We start from the raw sequence: 22,995 nt of genomic DNA on the forward strand, positions 1-22,995 counted from the left end.
ACAACTTTGGAGGCCTAATGTCCATGGGGTAAGGAGGCACATACACAGGGGATCCATGGATACTGAGGGGGAGTTGACGACTCCAGAGTCCTGGTATCTGCATGGTAAAGGGGCACCTAAACAGGGGACCCATTCATATCAATGGGACCCGACAGCTCGGGAAGCCTGGTATCCATGGGGTAAGGGGGCACATACACAGGGGATCCGTGAATACCGAGGGGGACTTGACAAATCCGGAGGCCTGGTATCTGCTGTGTAAGGGGGCACATACACAGGGGATCCGTGTATACCGAGGGGAACCCAACAATTTTGGAGACCTGATATCCATAGGGTAAGGGGGCACACACACAGGGGATCTGTGGATACCTAGGGGGACCCAACAACTCTTGAGACCTGATATGCGAGGGGTAAGGGGGCACACACACAGAGGATCTGTGTATACCAAAGGGGACCCGATGATTCTGGAGGCCTAGTATCAGCGTGGTAAGGGGGGGCAAGTACACAAGGATCCATGAAGACTGAGGGGAACCCAACGATTCTGGAGGCCTGGTATCCATAAGGATAGGAAAACATGTATGCAGGGGATCTGTGGATACTGAGGGGGACCAGACAACTCCAGAGGCCTGGTATCCATGGGTTAAGGGGGCACATATACAGGGGATCCATGGATACCTAGGGGGACCCAACGACTCTGGAGGACTGGTATCCATGGGGTAAGAGAGGCACATACACAGAGGATCCATGGATACCTAGGGGGACCCAACGACTCTGGAGGACTGGTATCCTTGGGGTAAGGTGGCACATACACAGGGGAGCTGGGGATACCGAGGGGGGCCCGACAACCCCGGAGGCCTGGTATCCATGGGGTAAGAGGGGCACATATTCAGAGGATCCGTGGATACCTAGGGGGACCCAATGACTCCAGAGACCTAGTATCCATGGGGTAAGGCAGCATGCACACAGGGGATCTGCGGATACCAAGGAGGACCCAATGACTCTAGAGGCCTGGGATCCATGGGATAAGGGGGGCATATACACAGAGGATTCATTGATACCTAGGGGGGCCCAATTACTCTGGAGGACTGGTATCCATGGGGTAAGGCAGAATGTACACAGGGATTTGTGGATACCTAGGGGGACCCAACGACTCTGGAGGACTGGTATCCTTGGGGTAAGGTGGCACATACACAGGGGAGCTGGGGATACCAAGGGGGGCCCGACAACCCTGGAGGCCTGGTATGCCTGGGGTAAGGGGACACATACACAAGGGAGCTGTGGATACCGAGGGCAACCCAATGATTCCGGAGGCCTGGTATCCACGGGGATAGGAGAACATGTACGCAGTTGCTCTTCTCCGAAGAATGGACTTGGCAACACCGGAGGCCTGGTTCTTCATCCTATGAAGTAAAGGTGAGCTGGGGTCAGCCCTCCCATTGTGCTTTGATTGGAAGGCTTTTCTATCTGTCGGGGAGAAGTCACTATAATGACGCTGGCCTTCTTCATTAGTGTGAGATGGTTTGAGAATGAACGCTCTGGGCTTTCCCTCTTTTGGGAAAATCGTGGGAGATAAACACATTTTGAGACCAAGCCGGGCTACTCCAAACAAGGTAAGCGGCCAGCTTTAATGAATGCCGACTACTACTATTATGACTCTTATTATGATTTGCTTTACTAGCCAGTGCAGAGCACCAATGGGAAACTTGCATCGGCAGGCTCACAGTGTCTATTTTCCCGAAAGCATGGAGCTATTTCGGTCCTTTACAAGCCGCTCGATCCGCTCTTGTTAATGAATAGCCTCGCGAGACGAGGGCAAAGGACGGTACAGCGAGTCCCTTGGCATCGAATCCTATTTCTCTGCCTTGGCATCGTCTCCCACTTTGAACTTTCCCATCAGCTTTGGAGGAGGAGGAGGAGGAGGAGGAGGAAATATACACACCGTTGTGTAGGTAAAAGGAATTGTTGTTTGTTTGTTTGACGACACTGACCGGTCCAGCAAATGCTGACCCTGTTTATTGGGCTAGTAAGTAGCTGGTGTTGGTAAAAATCTCTTGTTTTCTATGTGATTTCTTGCAAAACAATTCACGTGAATTTGGGCTCTGCTCCTGGCTGTGTCCGTCCCAAATGGGAGGGAAGGAAGTTTTTGTATGCAATGGAAAGTTGTGCGTAAAATATAAAATTATTGGGTTGTTTTGAGTTTCAACTTTTGGGAGAGATATCAGACCTCTTGGTTAGTTCAATAGACAAAACATATTAAGAGTTGTGCACCTCCGATGATACATCCAAATCTCCTATTACAGTGTTTCTCGACCTTCCTAACGCCGCGAACGCTGAATACAGTTCCTCATGTTGTGGTGACCCCCAACCATAATGGACTGAAAGCCAAAACCAAGGTCACAACAACATCTGTTATAGAACTCCAGTATGCTGATGAAAACGTCGTCTATGTGCATTCAGAAGAAGACCTACAAGCCACTCTAAACACCTTCGCAGAAGCTTACGAGAAGCTCGGCCTCCCATTGAACATCGAGAAATCCAAAGTGCTCTTCCAGCAATCACCAGCCAACCCCATTCCAATGCCAGAAATACAGTTTAATGGTGTAACATTAGAAAATGTTGACCCTTGGTAGCCACCTCTCCACAAAAGTCAACATTGACATCGAAATACAACACCGCCTGTGAGTGCAGCATTTTTCCAAAAGAAGCAGAGAGTGTTTGAGGACTGGGACATTCGTAGGGATACCAAGGTGCTTGTTTATAAAGCTATTGCCCTCCCAACCCTGCTATATGGCTGCGAGACGTCGACTGTCTATAGACGTCACATGCAACTCCTGGAACGATCCCATCAGCGCCACTTCCGGAAAATCCTGCAAATCTCTTGGAAAGACAAGCGGACAAATGTCAGCGTGCTGGAAGAAGCAAAGACCACCAGCATTGAAGCGATGGTCCTCTGCCATCAACTCCGCTGGACCAGTCACGCTGTCCGAATGCCTGACCACCATCTCCCGAAGCAGTTGCTCTATTCCGAAATCAAGAACGGAAAATGGAATGTTGGAGGACAGGAAAAGAGATTGAAAGATGGGCTCAAAGTCTGGCATAGATACTGAGAACTGGGAAGCCCTGGCCCTTGAGTGCTCCAGCACGTTCTTCGGTTTCAGCCATCTGCTTCTCTGGCCCTGGAACTCAACAAAAAAGCTTCTGTTTTGTAACAGATTCCCTATGAAGCGGGTGAAGTGGTCGTCCTTTGTGATATTATACATTTTTCTCAGGAGGAGGCAATAATTTAGAGTATCATAAGCTGCTGATAGGTCTATGAAGATGGCACTTGTAATCTGCTGTCTTTCAAAGTCATCTTTGTCTGGTTTAGCACTTGTGATGTGCAGCTTTCCCCTTTCCTGTGGGATCATAAATGGGTCCATTTTCCCCATAATTCTGTGCAGGGTAAATCTTATCTTGCACTTATCACCCAGATTGTCAAAGAAGATAATCCACATTGTCTGCTTCGAAATGGATTAAATGAGTCTACACCAGCATTTCTCAACCTGGGGGTCGGGACCCCTGGGGGGGTCGCCAGGGGGTGTCAGAGGGGTCGCCAAACACCATCAGAAAACACAGTATTTTCTGTTGCTCATGAGTTCTGTGTGGGAAGTTTTACCCAATTCTATCGTTGGTGGGGTTCAGAATGCTCTTTGAACTATAAATCCCAGAAACTACTACTCCCAAATGTCAATGTTTATTTCCCCAAACTCTACCAGTATTCACATTTGGGCATTTTGAGTATCAGTGCCAAGTTTGGTTCAGATCCATCATTGTTTGGGTCCACAGTGCATTCTGGATGTAGCTGAACTACAACTCCAAAACTCAAGGTCAGTGTCCACCAAGCCCCTCCAGTATTTTCTGTTGGTCATGGGAGTTCTGTGTGTCAAGTCTGGTTCAATTCCATTGTTGTTGGAGTTCAAAATGCTCTTTGATTGTAGGTGAACTATAAATCCCAGCAACTGCAACTCCCAAAGGGCAAAATCAATCCCCCCAACCCCACCAATATTCAAATTTGGGCACATCGAGTATTTGTGTCAAATTTGGTCCAATGAATGAAAATACACCCCTCATATTTACATGATTATTCATAACAGTAGCAAAATTACAGTTATGAAGTAGCAACAAAAATAATTTTATGATTGGGGGTCACCACAACATGAGGAACTGTATTAAGAGGTCGCAGCATTAGGAAGGTTGAGAACCACTGGTCTACACTGTCATATAATTCGGTTCAAAGGAGATAATCTGGATTTTATATGGCACGGAAGGGCGGGAGATTAATATGCAAGGACTTTATTGCATTGGGATGTAATTCGTTTCGGAGACTCTCTGAATGCGATTCCAAAACAGGTCTGATCACATGATGTGATGTTTCCCATTCTTTTGCTATTTATAGTGTCTTGGGTGAAATATTTGCACACACATTCCTTCCTTCCTTCCCACAATCCCCACTCCCATTTGAAGGAGAGTTAACCTCTCTCGCCTGTCAACATATTTCTCTTGGAATAGAATTGTGTTTGAGCAGAGTTTCTTCTTGCAGAGAAGCCTTGCAAGAACTTGGAATGTTTGTCCTCCTTGCTCTCCTCCAATCGGAAAAGAGCTTCCCGGGGCTCGAAAGCAGGCACTTGAAAGTTTTGTTTGGATCTGTTCCTCGTCCAGATCGCCTTCCGTGCTTGTTGTGCAGCGGCTTCGCAGAATGACTTCTGATGCGATTTTCGAAGAAGCTCCCATACGGCGAGTGGCAATCTTTGGAGGGACTCACGGCAACGAATTGTCCGGCGTCTTTCTGGTCAATTATTGGCAGCAAGAGGACCACACTGAGATCCAAAGGCCTGGCTTGGAGGTCAGGCCATTTCTGGCCAACCCAAGAGCGATTGAGAAATGCTGCCGATACGTCGACTGCGACCTGAACCGAACGTTCAAGGATGACAATCTGGGGTGAGCCAACCAAGCATCCATGTTGAGAATAGGTGAAGGTAAAGAGTCTAGTTGTGTCTGATTCTGGAGGGCGGGGGTGGGGTGGGGGTGGTCATCTCAATTTCTAAGCTGAAGAGCCGGCATTGTCCATAGACACTGTTCTTTATACTTCCTTCTTTGCTTCCACGCTGCACTTCTTCCTTATGCAGATAAACAACTTTGCTTTCACAGAGCTTCCTCTCACACCAAAGTTACACAGAAGATTCACACAGTAGCTTTTTACACATAGCAGCCTTTACACATGAAGCTTTGCACACGAGGCCTTCAACCTGGAGCTTCTCTCACCGAAGCTTCTCACACCAGGCCTTCTCACACTCAGCCTTCTCATAGACTAATGCCTACGTCACACAGTGAGGCCTTCTCTCACATAATAAGGCCTACCTCAGACTGTGAGTTCTTCTCTCACAGAATAAGGCCTACCTAACACTGTGAGGCCTTCTCTCACAAAGACCTACCTCACACTGTGAGGCCTTCTCTCACAAAGTCCTACCTCACACTGTGAAGCATTCTCTCACAAAGACCTACCTCACACTGTGAGGCCTTCTCTCACAAAGACCTATCTCACACTGTGAAGCCTTCTCTCACAAAGACCTACCTCACACTGTGAGACCTTCTCTCACAAAGACCTACCTCACACTGTGAGGCCTTCTCTCACAAAGACCTACCTCACACTGTGAGGCCTTCTCTCACAAAGACCTACCTCGCACTGTGAGGCCTTCTCTCACAAAGACCTATCTCACACTGTGAGGCCTTTTCTCACAAAGACCTACCTCACACTGTGAGGCCTTCTCTCACAAAGACCTACCTCACACTGTGAAGCCTTCTCTCACAAAGACCTACCTCATACTGTGAAGCCTTCTCTCACAAAGACCTACCTCACACTGTGAGACCTTCTCTCACAAAGACCTACCTCACACTGTGAGGCCTTCTCTCACAAACTAAGGCCTATGTCACACTGTGAGGCCTTTTCTCACAGACTAAGGCCTACCTCACACTGTGAGGCCTTTTCACAGACCGAGACCTTTCTCCCACTGAGGTTTACCTCAGACTGATGGCTACTAAGCAACTTTCACACTTGCTTCAAACATATAAGAGTTCCTTCTCCCACCCTGAACATCATTCCACAGGGATAAATACACTCCATTTGCTTCACTACCTCTAGGCAGATACCCTCACTGATTGACTTTGCACCTGCAAGGCTATTCAATGCTAATCAAGACAGCCCAGAAAACTCACAGCAACTCAGTGATAAATGCGTTGAAAAGGTCAGCTGTATTTGTGTAGGAACCCTGAAACAATTATTATTATTATTATTATTATTATTATTATTATGTTGTTGTTGTTGTTGTTGTTGTTGTTGTTGCTGTTGTTATGTCTTACCCGCCTCTCCTTGTCGCTCGAGGTGTGTTACGTACGACATAGCTAAAAACACATCATCATCATCATTCCATAAAATATAGAATACACATATTAAAATATATTTCTACAAATCCCAAAGAGTTGTGAGGCTTAGATAATTGCATTTACCCAAATGTGAGAATTCCAGAGGGAAGCGGAGAGGCCGCCTCAAAGTGCACTATTTGTACCAAGTCTGTTGAATTGGTGTGTCAAATCGGAAGTGTCACTTTTAATCCGAGCGCTTTGTGTCCCTCTCCTCCCTTGTGTCCCTAGATGAACTTTCCAAGTGATTTGCGCTTCCTAGGGACTGCTCTGGTTGCAGCGGCCGCAATGCAAACACATCCCCGAAAAGTTAAAGCAGAAACATGATGAGTGGCTTCAAGAGCTGGGTCTGTTTATCCTGTCAAAGGGAAAGTTGAGAGGAGACATGAGAGCCATGGATAAATATGTGAAAGGATGTCCTAAGGAAGAGGGAACAGGCTGCCCTGGAAACGAGGACTTAGAGTAATAGCTTCAAATTACAGAAAAAGGGTCAAAACAGTGGACCAAGATGGGACCAAGGACCAATAGAGACCAAGGGTCGATAGAGAGGGCCAATGATAAATAGAGGAAACCAAGGGTCAAAACAGTGAACCAAGGGACAATAGAAGGGGCCAACAGCTAATAGAGGGGACCAATAGTCAGTACAATGGACTAAAGGGCAATAGATCGGACCAAGGGTCAATAGAGGAAATCAAGGGTCAATACAGCAGACCAAGGGTCAATAGAGGAGACAATGGGTCAATAGATGGGACCAAGGGTCAATACAGTTAAGCAGGGGTCAATACAATGGACCAAGGATGGGACCAAGGGTCAATAGAGGAAACCAAGGGTCAATACAGCAGACCAAGGGCCAATAGAAGGGATGAAGTGTCAATAGAGTAGACCACGGGTCAACAGATGGGACTAAGGGTCAAAACAGTGGACCAAGGGCCAATAGATGGGACCAAGGGTCAATTGAGGAGACCAGGGGTTGATAGAGAGGACCAATGATCAATAGAAGAAACCAAGGGTCAAAACAGTGAACTAAGGGACAATAGAAGGGGCCAACGGCTAATAGAGGAGATCAATAGTCAGTACAATGGACCATGGGCCAATAGATTGGACCAAGGGTCAATAGAGGAAATCAAGGGTCAACATAGCAGACCAAGGGCCAATAGAGGAGACAAATGATAAATAGAAGGGGCCAAGGGCTAATAGAGGGGACCAATAGTCAATACAATGGACCAAGGGTCAATAGAGGAGACAAAGGGTTGATAGAGAGGATCAAGGGTCAATAGAGGAGACAATGGGTCAATAGATAGGACCAAGGGTCAACACAGTTAACCAGGGGTCAATACAATGGACCAAGGGTCAATAGATGGGACCAAGGGTCAATAGAGGAAACCAAGGGTCAATACAGTAGGCCAAGTACCAATAGAGGGGATGAAGTGTCAATAGAGTAGACCATGGGTCAACAGATGGGACTAAGGGTCAAAACAGTAGACCCAGGGCCAATAGATGGGACCAAGGGCAATAGAGGAAACCAAGGGTCAATACAGTAGACCAAGGGCCAATACAAGGGACGAAGTATCAATAGAGTAGACCAAGGGTCAACAGATGGGACTAAGGGTCAAAACAGTAGACTAAGGGCTAATAGATGGGAACAAGGGCAATAGAGGAAACCAAGGGTCAATACAGCAGATCAAGGGCCAATAGAAGGGACAAAGTATCAATAGAGTGGACCAAGGGTCAATAGATGGGACTAAGGGTCAGAACAGTAGACCAAGGGCTAATAGATGGGAACAAGGGCAATAGAGGAAACCAAGGGTCAATACAGCAGACCAAGGACCAATAGAGGACACACAGTGTCAGTAGAGTAGACCACGGGTCAACAGATGGGACTAAGGGTCAATACAGTAGGCCAAGTACCAATAGAGGGGATGAAGTGTCAACAGAGTAGACCATGTCAACAGATGGGACTAAGGGTCAAAACAGTGGACCAAGGGCCAATAGATGGGACCAAGGGCAATAGAGGAAACCAAGGGTCAATACAGCAGACCAAGGGCCAATAGAGGGGATGAAGTGTCAATAGAGTAGACCACGGGTCAACAGATGGGACTAAGGGTCAAAACAGTGGACCAAGGGCCAATAGATGGGACCAAGAGTCAATAGAGGAGACCAGGGGTTGATAGAGAGGACTAATGATCAATAGAGGAAACCAAGGGTCAAAACAGTGAACCAATAGTCAATACAATGGACCAAGGATCAATAGAAGAGACAAAGGGTCAGTAGACGGGACCAAGGGTAAATACAATGGACCAAGTGTCAACAGAGTAGACGAATAGAATCATAGAATCATAGAGCTGGAAAAGACCCCATGGAGCCACCTAGTCCAACCCCATTTGCCATGTAGGAAAAGCACAATCAAAGCATCCCTGACAGATGACCATCCAGCCTCTGTTTGAAAGTTTCCAAGAAAGGAGCTTCCACCAGACCCCGAGGCAGAGAGTTCCACTGCTGAACAGCTCATATGGTCAGGAAGTTCTTCCTAATGTTCAGGTGGAATCCTTGTGGTGGTGGTGGTGGTGGGGAGATTCCCAACCCTTTCAAAAATACACATCAAACACTAAAAATAAAGTGGAGGGTGCCAAAGAATTCATGCTTGACACGCTCCCACCAATATAGATTCATGGACCTGTGGGTGCCTTTTACCCACAGAAAGCCACTGGAGGACAACGCTCCCTATGAGGTCGAAAGAGCTCAGGAAATCAATCAAATCTTTGGCCCCAAAGGCAGCCCGGATGCCTATGACCTCATCTTCGACCTGCACAATACGACCTCCAATATGGGAGGTACCCTCATCTTGGAGAGCTCCGAAGACGCTTTTGCCATCCAGATGTGCCGCTACATCAAGGTAAATGGTGAGATTCACAGAGAAGTCTCCGCTCTGCTCGAGAGTCAATGGTGAATTCTCATGTAGGGTTGGAGAGACTCAGATCCTCCCTAAAACTAGATCATGTAGCTTGAGTTCCATCAACTAACACCCCTTCCCATCCACACAACTGGATTTTAGATGGTCATTCCATTTGTGGTTAGGAATTAGGGAAGCTTTGTTATAAGACAGGAAAGAACCCTAAAGTCAGCTTGATGTGGAAGTCTGCTTTCTTAACTCCATCTCCTTGGTAAATTGACACTGGGATTGTGTTCGCTTACGGTGTCGAAGGGCACCAAGAAATGCCATCTTGTCTGTTTTCAAAGGATGTCCTCTCTCTCTCTCTCTCTCTCTCTCTCTCTTCATTGACCAGGGACCACTTTGACGAGTGACCACTCTCCAACATTAGTACCAAAAAGGTTATTAATAAGTTTTTGGTCAACTTTAGATTCGGTTTGGTTATTTGGGGTGTTGATTCAAAAAATTGCATTGGATAGACCACATCAGCTCTGGTTTCTGATACAGATCCTATGTCATCCAGTAGTTGCCATCTACTCACCCTGTCTGGATCTGTAGCTTTCCAGTGAAGAAATTACCTCACAAACAAAGTTGGAAGGCTTTAATTCAAAGCATGCATTAAGGAACACAACAAAGTTCCAACTGACAGTTTATTTCCCTCATGCCTCACCCTGGCTCTCCCCTGCATTGCTTCCATTTCCATGGCAACCCAGATTTCAAATATACACAGGACAGGTCTAAGCCATGGCCTAATTTCCTGGCTTCACACAAAACCAGGAAATAAGGTCATGACGTGCCCACAGAAAACCATATTTAATAAGACTCAGAATTATTTTTGTGAGACCAGTTGCTCTTGTTGCAATGTTGTAGTAATGGTGAGGCCACAGACCATATTTTAATTCTTGTGGACCATTGGTGGTCCACGGAGCACAAGTTGGGAACCATTGATATGTACTCTATGAAAGACAATGTACAAATCGTGTCCACATCAGCAGAGCTTTTGTGAGTCCAGCTTTTAATAATTGCATAGGAAAAACATTAAACAACTATATTTTCCGCAGAACGCTTTGGAACCGGACGGCTGTCCTGTGTTCCTTATTGAGCATCCCAGCCTGAAATATGCAACGACTCGGTCTATAGCCAAACATCCTGTGGGTAAAAATAAATGTTTACAAAGTTGGAAGGTTTTGATTCAAAGCATGCATTAGGGAACACAACAAAGTTCCAACTGACAGTTCATTTCCCTCTTGCCTCACCCTGGCCCCTCCCCTGCATTGTTTACATTTTCATGGCAACCCTCTTCCAGATTTCAAATATACATAGGACAGGTCTAAGCCATGGCCTAATTTCCTGGCTTCATGCAAAACCAGGAAATAAGGTCATGACGTGCCGCAGAAAACTATATTTAATAAGACTCGGAACTATAAGAGCGTTTTGCGAGTTGCTCTCATTGCAATGGTGTAGTAATGGTGAGGCCACAGACCATGTTCCATCTTCCAGGAGCATAGTTTGCATTACCTTTTAGTTGCATGGGATAGCATTCTTTTGCATTTCCCCAGGGTTGCTACAATCTCAGCTACACTCTGAAAGTTAGCAGCATTAGAGGTTGGAAAACCAGCCTGCAGGTACCTTTTTGCAGCTATTGGTTCAGAAAGTATCTCTTTGGGTTTAGAGACCGCCCTTTTTCCTGGGTTGAGATCTCCATTTTGGAATTTCCCCTGCCTCCTTCAGTAGAGAAAGAAAGCTTCAGATGTGCTGTTGGTCAGGCAGGTAACTCTGAAAAAAACCATTATAAGAACGATTGAGAACTAAGTAGGAAGATTGAGATGCTATAGATTGAGTTATTTAGATAGAGAAACTATTGAGTACTATAGAGATAGATAGATAGATAGATAGATAGATAGATCCTTCAGTAGAGAAAGAAAGCTTCAGATGTGCTGTTGGTCAGGCAGGTAACTCTGAAAAAAACCATTATAAGAACGATTGAGAACTAGGTAGGAAGATTGAGATGCTATAGATTGAGTTATTTAGATAGCAAAGCTATTGAGTACTATAGAGATAGATAGATAGATATTGAGTACTATAGAGATAGATAGATAGATAGATAGATAGATAGATAGATAGATAGATAGAATAAGTATTGTGTTATATATTGAGCATTACTTCATCTCCAAAGCTAACCTTGAGCTATAGATAGGGAAAAAAACTGCTTTTTTCCCTAAACCATAGCAGCTCAGGGTTAGGGTGAAAAGATCCCAGGATTTTCTTCTGCCATTTTGGGGAAAAGTTGCCTCCATAACTGAAGGAAAGGAAAGAAAGATAATCTCTTTCTCTATTGTTTCACCAATTGAGTGTTTTGTTTGTAGCTCTAACAAGCTGTGCCACGTCTGCAAGGACTTTGTGAAATAAATATTCTGTTTTGGTGTTCCAAACCTGTAGTAGCCTCAGTTTCTGGGAATCTCAAGCTTCTAAAGAAAGACCCCCGCGGTCCACCCAGACAAAGAGAGAAGCACATCTTAGTTTGTTTTTATAGGGTCTGGGTGTGACGGCACAGACCGTATTTTAATTCTTGTGGATCACTGGTGGTCCATGCAACACAGGTTGGGAACCACTGATGTATATCCTATGAAAGACAATGTATACATTGCGTCTGCGTCCGCAAAACTTTTGTGAGTCCAGCCTTTAATAGGAAGAACATTAAACAACTATATTTTCCACAGAATGCTTTGGCACCGGACGGCTGTTCCGTGTTCCTTATTGAGCATCCCAGCCTGAAATATGCAACGACTCGGTCTATAGCCAAACATCCTGTGGGTAAATATAAATGTTTACAAACGTCGTCCATGTCTAGTATATCGATCTAGAGTGTTATTCAGATGGTCTCCCAAAAAAGGGTGGGTGGGTGAGTGGGAAGGAAACTCAAACTTTGCTAATTTGCTACACAGGTGTCGAAGTCGGCCCTCAACCCCAAGGAGTCCTCCGAGCTGACATTCTGGAGAAGATGAGGAAAATCATCAAACACGGCCTTGATTTTGTTCAACTGTTCAATTCAGGTAGGACACCCGTGACAATTAGAGCAAGCAGAAAGTACCTGATGGGTTTGGTGATGGAGGGTAGTTGTAAAGCTTGAGTACGGATTCGTTTTTAGCCGTTGCCTTTGGCTTCTTCGGAAGGCCGTAACGGCAAGAGTCCAGCCGTCACGGTTTCCCATCCATAACGGGACCACTTGGCTGTCATTAAAAGATACTTATCGCAGGGTACCGTTCCAGGACTACCCGCTATAAGTGAAAATCCGCAAAGTAGGGTTGCTATATTAATTTTAATATTCATACATTATTTTATATATTTTTTTATATTATTTTCTTACCCACGCTTCCTTGCCCACCTCCCGGACCATCTCGAGGGTGCCTGCCTTCCCCGGCGTGCCTCAGACCACCGCACTTCCGGGGTCCGTGGAGGCCAGGGAGGCAGGCCTTCCCCTCCGCACCTCAGGATGCTGCACTTCTGGGGTCTCCGGCCTCCACTGGACGTAAATATTTTATATTAATATTTTCAAAAACCCACGAAAAAGCGAGTCCGCGTGAAGCGAACCGCGAAACAGCGAGGGAACACTGTAATGCCTAAAATGACAGGAAGGGGAGCCTGGGATTTATAGTTCACCCACAATCAAAGAGCACTCTGGACCCCACCAACTATGGCTGTGGACCTCACTTTGCACACAGAGTCCCCATGACCAACAAAAAATACTGGAGGTCTTTGGGGAAAATTCACCTTGATTTGGGGGAGTTGTAGTTCGCTTACATCCAGAGAGCACTATGAACAGATGGAACTGGACCAAACTTGGCACACAGATCTGATATGTTGAAATTTGATGACTAGGGGGAAATAAGGGGAACTGACCTTCCTTTCTGGGAGTTGTAGTTCACCCACAACCAGAGGAATTGTGACCCCCACCAATGATGGACCTGGACCGCACTTGGCACACAGAACTCCCATAACTAACTCAACCTACAGGAGGGGTTTGAGGGGACTGACTCACCATAGTGGGAGTTATAGTCTACCCTACAGTCAGAGAGCACACTGAACCCCACCGATGATGCATCGAGAGCAAACTTGACCAACATAACAAACTTAAAGTATTGATGGAGTTTCTCAAGGTTGGGGCACAGAACCTCCATGACCAACTGAATGTACTGGAGGGATTTGGCAGGACTGATCCACCACAGTGAGAGTTGTAGTTGACCCTATAGCCAGAGAGCACACTTAACCCCACCGATGATGCATCGAGAGCAAACTTAACCAACATAACAAACTTAAAGTATTGATGGAGTTTCTCAAGGTTGGTGCACAGAACCCCCATGACCAACTGAACATACTGGAGGGATATGACGGGACTGATCCACCATAGTGGGAGTTGTAGTTGACCCTATAGCCAGAGAGCACACTGAACCCCACCGATGATGCATCGAGAGCAAACTTGACCAACATAACAAACTTAAAGTATTGATGGAGTTTCTCAAGGTTGGTGCACAGAACCCCCATGACCAACTGAACATACTGGAGGGATATGACGGGACTGATCCACCATAGTGGGAGTTGTAGTTGACCCTATAGCCAGAGAGCACACTGAACCCCACCGATGATGCATCGAGAGCAAACTTGACCAACATAACAAACTTAAAGTATTGATGGAGTTTCTCAAGGTTGGTGCACAGAACCCCCATGACCAACTGAACATACTGGAGGGATATGACGGGACTGATCCACCATAGTGGGAGTTGTAGTTGACCCTATAGCCAGAGAGCACACTGAACCCCACCGATGATGCATCGAGAGCAAACTTGACCAACATAACAAACAAAGTATTGATGGAGTTTCTCAAGGTTGCTGCACAGAACCCCCATGACCAACTGAACGTAATGGAGGAATTTGATGGGACTGACCCACCATAGTGGGAGTTGTAGTTAACCCTATAGCCAGAGATCACACTTAACCCCACCAATGATGCATCTAGAGCAAACTTGCCTTACATGACAAACTTTAACCACTGATGGAGTTTCAGGGGGTTAACCTGGCATGATGTGAGTTGTAGTTCATCCACAACTTTATGCATTTTGTAAAATAATTAAAAAATGACTTAATCTAATAACCCAGCTACCCAAGCTAGGAAAACATACAACACAGTTCAATGTAGGAATGGGATTCATATTTGCAGGTATTCCTTTCCAGGTGGGAATAAAGGTGGAAATCTTGTCACTCTCCACCTTAGGTTTCTTTTCTCAAAAACGCAATGCGCCGTGCTTTTTGGCATCAATCCAGACCTGTTTTCTATTTTGGCTCCTCAGGGAAAGAGTTCCCACCTTGTACGATCGAGATTTACAAAATTACGGAGAAGGTCGACTATCCGAGAAACAAAAATGGCGAGATCACCGCAATTGTCCACCCGAAACTACAGGTAAACATGTGCCATTGGTTCTTAAGTGGGAGTCTAAGAAGGATGAGAACCAGGAAGCATTAAACCTGGAGACTAAATCGTATTGCATTGGTTTAATTGCAAGCCACTTTGAGTTTCTTTTTAGAGAGAAAAAGCAGTGGAAATTTGACTTAACTCAAAACACCCTTAAATCAGGATGCTTGACTTAAGAGTGCCCCAACTTGAGGATGTTTTGACATAAGAGCTGTTATGCTGCCCAGGTTTCACTTTGACATACAAGCAGCATTTTGAATTAAGAGCCATTGCTTGTTCTGGGTTTGACTTTGACATATGAGCAGTTTTGTGTTAAGAGCAGGCGTCAGAGAGAGCACTGGTACAAGAATACAGGCCTTCAAGGGAGCAGCCTCCTGGCCTCGTGCCCTTGCCTGCTTTGGGAGATTGCTGTCCTCATTCCCGCCTCCCTCCCTGTCTTGCTCTCTCTCACTCTCGCTCCCTTCAAAAAGCTAAACATACCGGGAATAAAATCCACATAAAATCAACTAATCCTCAAAGCAGACAAGAGCAAAGCGAAAAGCAACCTCCCAAAGCCGACAAGAACATGAGGCCCGGAGGCTGCTCCCTTGAAACCTTAGAGCCCTGGACTCTCACGCTAGAGCTCCCTCTGATGCTCACTCTTAACTCAAAATGTCACTCTCATGTCAAAGCAAAACCAGACAAAGCAACAGCTCTTAACTCAAAGCACTCAAGTAAGGATGCTCTTAAGTAGAGATTCCACTATATATTGTATATATTTTATGTTCATATGTGTTTGACTTTGTTGTACCCTCCCTTGAGCTGTCTTGTTGTTGTTGTTGTTGTTGTTGTTATAAAAGACAGTTTTTCTTCTCCCCCAAGGATCAAGACTGGCAGCCTCTCAACCCGGGGGACCCCATGTTTGTAACTTTCGGAGGAAAGACAATCCCGTACGACGGAGAGGGCACTGTCTATCCGGCCTTTGTGAACGAGGCTGCCTACTACGAAAAGCAGCAAGCTTTTGTGAAAACGGTCAAAGTAAAACTAAGTGCCCATGGGCTCAGAGTCTGTTAGAACGGGAATTACTTGGAAATTAATTCATTTTCAATCCAAGTGCCAAATCTAGTAGAAGTGTGCTGGGTTGAACCCAAGATGGCCCAGAATATCAAAGTTTTGAAATCAGACTTTAATATGAAATATTAAAGAGTATTCTGGGCACCGTAGAGCAAATATTCACCATCGTCAAAGCTTTACTACGATGAATGCCATTTAGGGCTGTTGTTTATAAAATAAGCTTGATATTCATACTATTTTAATACGATTCTATTTTGAATAATGGTAATATATATTTTGTATCTGATGTATTGAAGAATGCATGTTTTCGAACGACTAGGTTGGCAGAAGCTGGGGCTAATGATGGGAGCTCACCCTGCTCCGCAGATTCAAACCACCAACCTTGCAGTCAGCAAGTTCCGCAGCTCAGGGGTTTAACCCACTGCACCACTGATCTTAACATGAAAGTAGAGTCTCGCTTATCCGACCTTCGTTCATCTGACATTCCGTCATATCCAATGCTCTTATCCATTGCCTCCCTTTTACTCCAGCATTTCCCCTTCCATTCAAGGAGCGCTCCCCAACTCCCTCTCCATTCCCAATACAGTAGAGTCTCGCTTATCTGACTTTCGCTCATCTGACATTCCGTCATATCCGACGCTCTTATTGGATGTCTCCCTTTTACTCCAGCATTTCCCTTTCCATTCAAGGAGCGCTCCCCAACTCTCTCTCCATTCCCAATAGAGTCTCGCTTATCTGACTTTCGCTCATCTGACATTTTGTTATATCCGACGCTTTTATCCGATGCTCCCCTTTTCCTCCAGCATTTCCCCTTCAATTAAAGAAGCGCTCCCCAACTCTCTCTCCATTCCTAATACAGTATAGCCTCGCTTATCCAACCTTCACTCATCCAATATTACAACTTTCGCTCATCCGACATTCCATCTTATCCGACACTCTGATCTGATGCCTCCCTTTTCCTCCAGCATTTCCCCTTCAATTCAAGGAGCGCTCCCCAACTCTCTCTCCATTCCTAATACAGCAGAGTCTCACTTATCCAACCTTCGCACATCCGACATTCCAGCATATCTGACATCTGATCTGATGCCTCCTTCCTCCAGCATTTCCCCTTCAATTCAAGGAGTGCTCCCCAACTCTCTCTCCTTTCCCAATACAGTAGAGTCTTGTTTATCCGACCTTCACTCATCCCATATCCGTCATATCCAACACTCTTATCCGACGCCTCCCTTTTCCTCCAGGATTTCCCCTTCAATTCAAGAGCACTCTCCAACTCTCTCTCCATTCCCAATACAGTAGAGTCTCGCTTATCCGACCTTCACTTGTCCAACATTCCGTCTTATCTGACTCTTTTATCCGACGCCTCCCTTTTCCTCCAGCATTTCCCCTTCAATTCAAGGAGCACTCCCCAACTCTCTCTCCATTCCTAATACAGCAGAGTCTCACTTATCCAACCTTCGCTTGTCCAACATTCTGTCATATCCGACAATCTTATCCTACGCCTCCCTTTTCCTCCAGCATTTCCCCTTCAATTAAAGGAGCGCTCCCCAACTCTCTCTCCATTCGTAATACAGTAGTGTCTTGCTTATCCGACCTTCGCTCATCCGACATTCCGTCTTATCAGACGCTGTTATCCGACACCTCCCTTTTCCTCCAGCATTTCACCTTCAATTAAAGGAGCGCTCTCTCCATTCCCAATACAGTAGAGTCTCATTTATCCGACCTTCACTTGTCCGACATTCTGTAATATCCGACACTCTTATCCAACACTCTTATCCAAGGGAGGAAAGAGGCAGGATCAGAAGCAGAAGCGCCCTCCCTCCTTCTCTCTGAGATTTCCACGCTCCTCTTCCACATCCGGGCACTTCCTGCTGGGACTATCTAGCCCCGAGGCCTTGCCTTGCTTAACTCTTTGAGTCCCTATTGTTAATATTCTAGGTGTCTAGTGCCGCGTCAGACAGATAAGTCGGAGATTCCGTATTATATGACATTCTCGTTTATCCGACGTTCTGCTGGCCCGTTTATGTTGGATAAGCGAGACTCTACTGTAGTTTATACCAGGAAGAGCAGAATTCATTCACTCCAGAAAATGTTAAACATGTGTCCATCCGTCCCACCTATCGGGAACGATGGGAAGTCAAGTGGAAATATTAGGAAGTTTCCTAAGTACTGTACCCCTTTCCTAAATCTCTAATTCCGGATTCCATGCTGTCACGGTGGTTAAAGTGGAATAATAGTGCTCGAAGTGTAGTCTGAAAGGTTGTTGTTAGAAAAGAAGAGCTGACCGGTGCTATGTTTTTGTACTTCTATTGAAACCCTGCGGACAGAGTTTGCGAGATGTCTATGTTCGTAGAAAAGTATTGATTTTATTTACCTATGCAATAAATAATTCTTTAACATTCTGGGGGAAAAGAAGCATTTGTTGCGACATTGAAAATAGCCACAGCATCACGCCATTCCCGTCGCGATATAATAACCTCGTCTCTATATACTGTAAGCAGACACAGGCAAACATTCAGTGGTATACAATGACCATGAACACACAGACAAAGGCAAAGGCTTCCCCTTTTGTTTCCGGCTCTGGTGGTGCTGCTCCTGCTAGGTTGGCAGGAGCTAGAGCTAACAGCGGGAGCTCACCTTGTCTCGTGGATTTGAACAGCCAACCTTCAGATCAGCAGTTCAGCAGCACAAGGGTTTAACCCAGTGGTTCTCAACCTTCCGAATGCCACGACCCCATCCACACAACTGTTGTGTTGACCCCCAACCATAACATTATTTTCATTGTCATTTTGCTACTGTTATGAATCATAATGTAAATATCTGATATGCAGGGTATATTTTCATTCACTGGACCAAATTTGGCACAAATACCCGATACGCCCAAAATTGAATGCTGATGGGGGTGAACAACAACAACAACAACAATAATACTGGAGGTCTTTGGAGGGATTTATAGGATTTGTAGTTCACCTACACCCAGAGCGCACAATGAACCCAAACAATGGAGGATCTTGGCATGCACACCCGATATGCTCAAATTTGAATACTAGTATGTTTTGAGCAGAACTGGCCTGGACATTTTGGAGTTGTAGGTACTGGGTTTGGTGGGCCTTGACCTTGAGTTTGGGAGTTGTAGTTCACCTACAACCAGAGAGCACTGTGGACTCAAACAATGATGGATCTGGACCAAACGTGGCACGGATACTCAATATGCCCAAATGTGAACACTGATGGGGTTTGGGGAAAATAGACCTTGACATTTTAGAGTTGTAGTTTCTGGGATTTATAGTTCACCTACAATCAAAGAGCATTTTGAACTCCACCAATGATGGCATTAAGCCAAACTTGGCACACAGAACTCCCATGACCAACAGCAAATACTGGAAGGGTTTGGTGGGTATTGACTTTAAGTTTGGGAGTTGTAGTTCACCTACATCCAGAGAGCACAGTGGACTCAAACAATGATGGATCTGGACCAAACTTGGCATGAATACTCAATATGCCCAAATGTGAACACTGGTGGAGTTTGGGGGAAATAGACATTGGCATTTGGGAGTTGTCATTGCTGGGATTTATAGTTTACTTACAATCAAAGAGCATTTTGAACTCCACCAATGATGGAAATGAGCCGAACTTGGCGCACACAACTTCTATGACCAAAATACTGGAAGGGTTTGGTAGGTCTTGACTTGGAGTTTGGGAGTTGTAGTTCATCTGCATCCAGAGAGCACTGTGGACTCAAACAATGATGGATCTGGACCAAACTTGGCATGAATACTCAATATGCCCAAATGTGGACACTGGTGGGATTTGGGGAAAATAGACCTTGACATTTGAGAGTTGTAGTTTCTGGGATTTATAGTTCACCTACAATCAAAGAGCATTCTGAACCCCACCAACGATAGAATTGGGCCAAGCTTCCCAGGACCAACAAAAAATACTGTGTATTCTGATGGTCTTTGGCGACCCCTCTGACACCTATTGGCGACCCCTCTCGAGGTCCCAACCCCCAGGTTGAGAAACACCGGTTTAACCCATTGTGACCCGTTGTGCCACCATGGTCTCTTGCTTTGAAATGGCTCTAAAGTGTAGATAAGAAAGTAGGAGGGACAGCGATTGCCGTCTTCCGAAATCGACAGATCACAGCAACGTCCAGATTGACTGACAGCAAAATAAAAACAAAAACAAAACATAAACAAATTGCCAAAGCCATTCGAACCACGTCAAAATATTAAAATATTGCTTGAGTATTCCAGGAATATTTTTGGCACAGACTGCAGGAGACGTGGTGGAGATATTGAACGTAGAGTAGTCCCGTTGGATGGTTACAAGTTCAAGCAGAGGTTGAGGTAGTCGTGTTTTCTGTGTCCCGTTTCCTCCGCAGGCGTAGAGGTAAATAAGGTCATTGGGAGGCTTGGAAATCCGGGTTCTAGTCCTCTTGGAGGCAGAATGCTCCGTTTCAGAGTCAAGCTGTCCTACGTCTCAGAAAGCAACACTGAGACGCTTGGATCCATCCTGAAGTCCAGGGAATTGATCACCGACTGGCTTCCAGAGACCCAACGCAGCATTAATTTGTGGGCCATCAACCAGGTTGGCTTTCCTCTTGACTTAAACTCCCAACTAGCCAAGATCAGGCTTGGATTAGGATGGCAAGAGACTGGCTTCCGCTCTGTCACACCGCTATACGGACGTTTCCGGCAAATCGTAGACCTCTTCGTATGCGTTCAAGGTGGTCTTGCTGTTACTCCGCGATCCTTCTTGCACTCTGTTGTAATCTGAAAGGAAATGAATGAAGGCATGAATGAGATTTTATTTAATGTTGGGGTTGGAGGGGAGGTTGATTTGGGAGTTGTAGTTGGTGGGATTTATAGTTCACCTACAATCAAAGAGCATCCCGAACTCCAGCAATGATAGAATTGAACCAAACTTGGCACACAGAACTCCCAAGACCAACAGAAAATACTGGAAGGGTTTGGTGGCCTTGAATTTGGAAGCTGTACACAGAATGCTCTTTGATTGTAGGTGCACTATAAATCCCAACAACTACAAATCCCAAATGCCAAGGTCTATTTTCCCCAAACTCCACTAGTGTTCACATTGAGTATTTGTGCCAAATTTGGTCCAGATCCATCATTGTTTGGGTCCACAGTACTCTCTGGATGTAGGATCTAGGTGAACTACAACTCCAAAACTCAGGGTCAATGCCTACCAAACCATTCCAGTATTTTCTGTTGGTCGTGGGAGTTCTGTGTGCCAAGTTTGGTTCTGAACTCCACCAATGATAGAACTGAACTTGGTACACAGGACTCCAATGACCAACAGAAAATACTGGGTTTGGTGGGCATTGACCTTGAGTTTGGGAGTTACAGTTGACCTACACCCAAAGAGCACTGTGGACCCAAACAATGATGGGTATTGACCTTGAGTTTGGGAGTTGTAGTTCACCTACACCCAGAGAGAACTGTAGACCCAAACAATGATAGACATTGACCTTGAGTTTTGAAGTTGTAGTTCACCTACACCGAGAGAGCACTATGGACCCAAACAATGATGGGCATTGATCTTGAGTTTTGGAGTTGTAGTTCACCTACATCCAGAGAGCACAGTGGACCCAAACAATGATGGATCTGAACCAAACTTGGCACAAATACTCAATGTGAACACTGATGGAGTTTGGGGGAAATAGGCCTTGATATTTGGGAGTTGTAGTTGCTGGGATTTATAGTGCACCTACCACCCAAGAGCATTCTGAACCCTATCTATGATAGGGTTCAACCAAACTTGGCACACAGAACTCCCACAACTAACGGAAAATACTGGAAGGGTTTGGTGGGCATTGACCTTGAGTTTGGGAGTTGTAGTTCACCTACATCCAGAGAGCACTGTGGACCCAAACAATGATGGATTTGGACCAAACTTGGCACAAATACTCAATGTGAACACTAGTGGGGTTTGGGTAAAATAGACCTTGACATTTGGGAGTCGTAGTTGCTGGGATTTATAGTTCACCTACAATCAAAGAGCATTCTGAACTCCACCAATGATAAAATTGAACTAAACTTGGCACACAGAACTCCCATGACCAACAGAAAATACTGGAAGGGTTTGGCTGGGAATTGACCTTGAATTTTGGAGTTGTAGTTCACCTACATCCAGAGACCACTGTAGAAACAATGATGGATCTGGACCAAACTTGGCATGACTACTCAATGTGAACACTGGTAGAGTTTGGGGCAAAATAGACGTCAGGAGAGAATGCTTCTGAAACAAGGCCAGACATGCCGGAAAACTCACAGCAACCCAGTGATTCCAGCCATGAAAGCCTTTGGCGACACATGTTCTAAATATGTCCATTACCTGTTGGCCCTGGGTCTTCATTGATAAACGACACATGCGTTTTCCATTCTGTCCACTTGACTTCATTGATCCTAATGTGCAAGTAGACAAAAATAATATAATATAATAAACAACAAATAAATATAATATAATAAATAAGTCTGTAAACAAGACTCTATCCCAAATGTTTACTCATTACCGTAAACATAGCCGTGTGTCGTTGTCTGCCACTTTGCACCACTCTCCGAGTTGGAATTTCTTCCTCAAGAACTTGGGCAAAAGCTTCTCCGTTTCCACAATCGTCCTTGCTCTCTAGGGGGCGACACAGATGAAAAGATCTGATCATGTGGTTTGCAGCTCCTCCCATAATATCAAGAAACATAGAGTAAAGGGAAAGCTGCATACCAAAACATACATCTATACACATAATACAAGTGAAAGTATGTATGTGTGTGTGTGGCTGGGGTGTCGACTTACACAAAGTCACTCCTGCCTCCACAAACAGCTCTAGCTCCCACCACTCAGGAGAAACCAATGGCCCTCCCTCCAATGACATTGCAGGTTATAGTGAGCGATGTAAACATGCCCAAGAGCCCTGCCAATGCCCTCCACCAACACCACACTGCCCACCACCCAAGTCAAGGCTTTCATATGGGAACGATTTCACCCTAGATTTTATGTGTTTCCGCCACCATAGGCATCCCAGTGTTCCTTTCTTCTCCATTTGTGTGGAATTTGCATGACCGCGCCCACTGGCTCT

General features: G+C 45.5%; 2 protein-coding genes across 5 annotated transcripts in view; one reads left to right on the top strand and one right to left on the bottom strand.

Moving 5' to 3' along the window:
- Positions 1–1,794: 1,794 nt before the first annotated feature.
- ASPA (aspartoacylase) lies at positions 1,795–18,301 on the top strand. 4 transcript variants are annotated; one of them, XM_067472087.1, is made up of 7 exons: positions 1,795–1,942; positions 4,696–4,974; positions 9,151–9,346; positions 12,103–12,196; positions 12,328–12,435; positions 14,728–14,837; positions 15,711–18,301. In XM_067472087.1, the coding sequence occupies exons 2-7, from the start codon at positions 4,733–4,735 to the stop codon at positions 15,900–15,902; spliced, it is 942 nt and encodes a 313-aa protein (XP_067328188.1). In that variant the 5' UTR covers positions 1,795–1,942; positions 4,696–4,732; the 3' UTR covers positions 15,903–18,301. The 4 variants fall into 4 exon arrangements, with proteins under 4 accessions (XP_067328188.1, XP_060624346.2, XP_067328187.1 ...); XM_060768363.2 differs by having other exon boundaries at positions 1,885–1,946; XM_067472085.1 differs by lacking the exon at positions 1,795–1,942 and adding an exon at positions 3,172–3,225.
- A 1,779-nt stretch (positions 18,302–20,080) lies between these two features.
- The window catches only part of TRPV3 (transient receptor potential cation channel subfamily V member 3), a 39,791-nt gene continuing 36,876 nt past the window's right edge, over positions 20,081–22,995 (bottom strand). The window contains exons 17-19 of the mRNA XM_067472088.1: positions 22,435–22,547; positions 22,257–22,327; positions 20,081–20,674 (exon numbers count right to left, since the gene is read on the bottom strand). Of these exons, the coding sequence (XP_067328189.1) occupies positions 20,580–20,674; positions 22,257–22,327; positions 22,435–22,547 (279 nt within the window). The 3' untranslated portion in view covers positions 20,081–20,579. The remainder of the gene's footprint in view (positions 20,675–22,256; positions 22,328–22,434; positions 22,548–22,995) is intronic.

This window comes from Anolis sagrei, chromosome 11 (genome assembly GCF_037176765.1).
Source record: "Anolis sagrei isolate rAnoSag1 chromosome 11, rAnoSag1.mat, whole genome shotgun sequence".
NCBI classification, from domain to species: Eukaryota; Metazoa; Chordata; class Lepidosauria; order Squamata; family Dactyloidae; genus Anolis; species Anolis sagrei.

Coding starts and splice junctions, on each gene's coding strand:
- ASPA (XM_067472087.1), top strand. CDS start 4,733: ATGACTTCTGATGCGATTTTCGAAGAAGCTCCCATACGGCGAGTGGCA. Junction 4,975..9,150: donor TTCAAGGATGACAATCTGGG/GTGAGCCAACCA, acceptor TTTTACCCACAG/AAAGCCACTGGAGGACAACG. Junction 14,838..15,710: donor TTGTCCACCCGAAACTACAG/GTAAACATGTGC, acceptor TTCTCCCCCAAG/GATCAAGACTGGCAGCCTCT.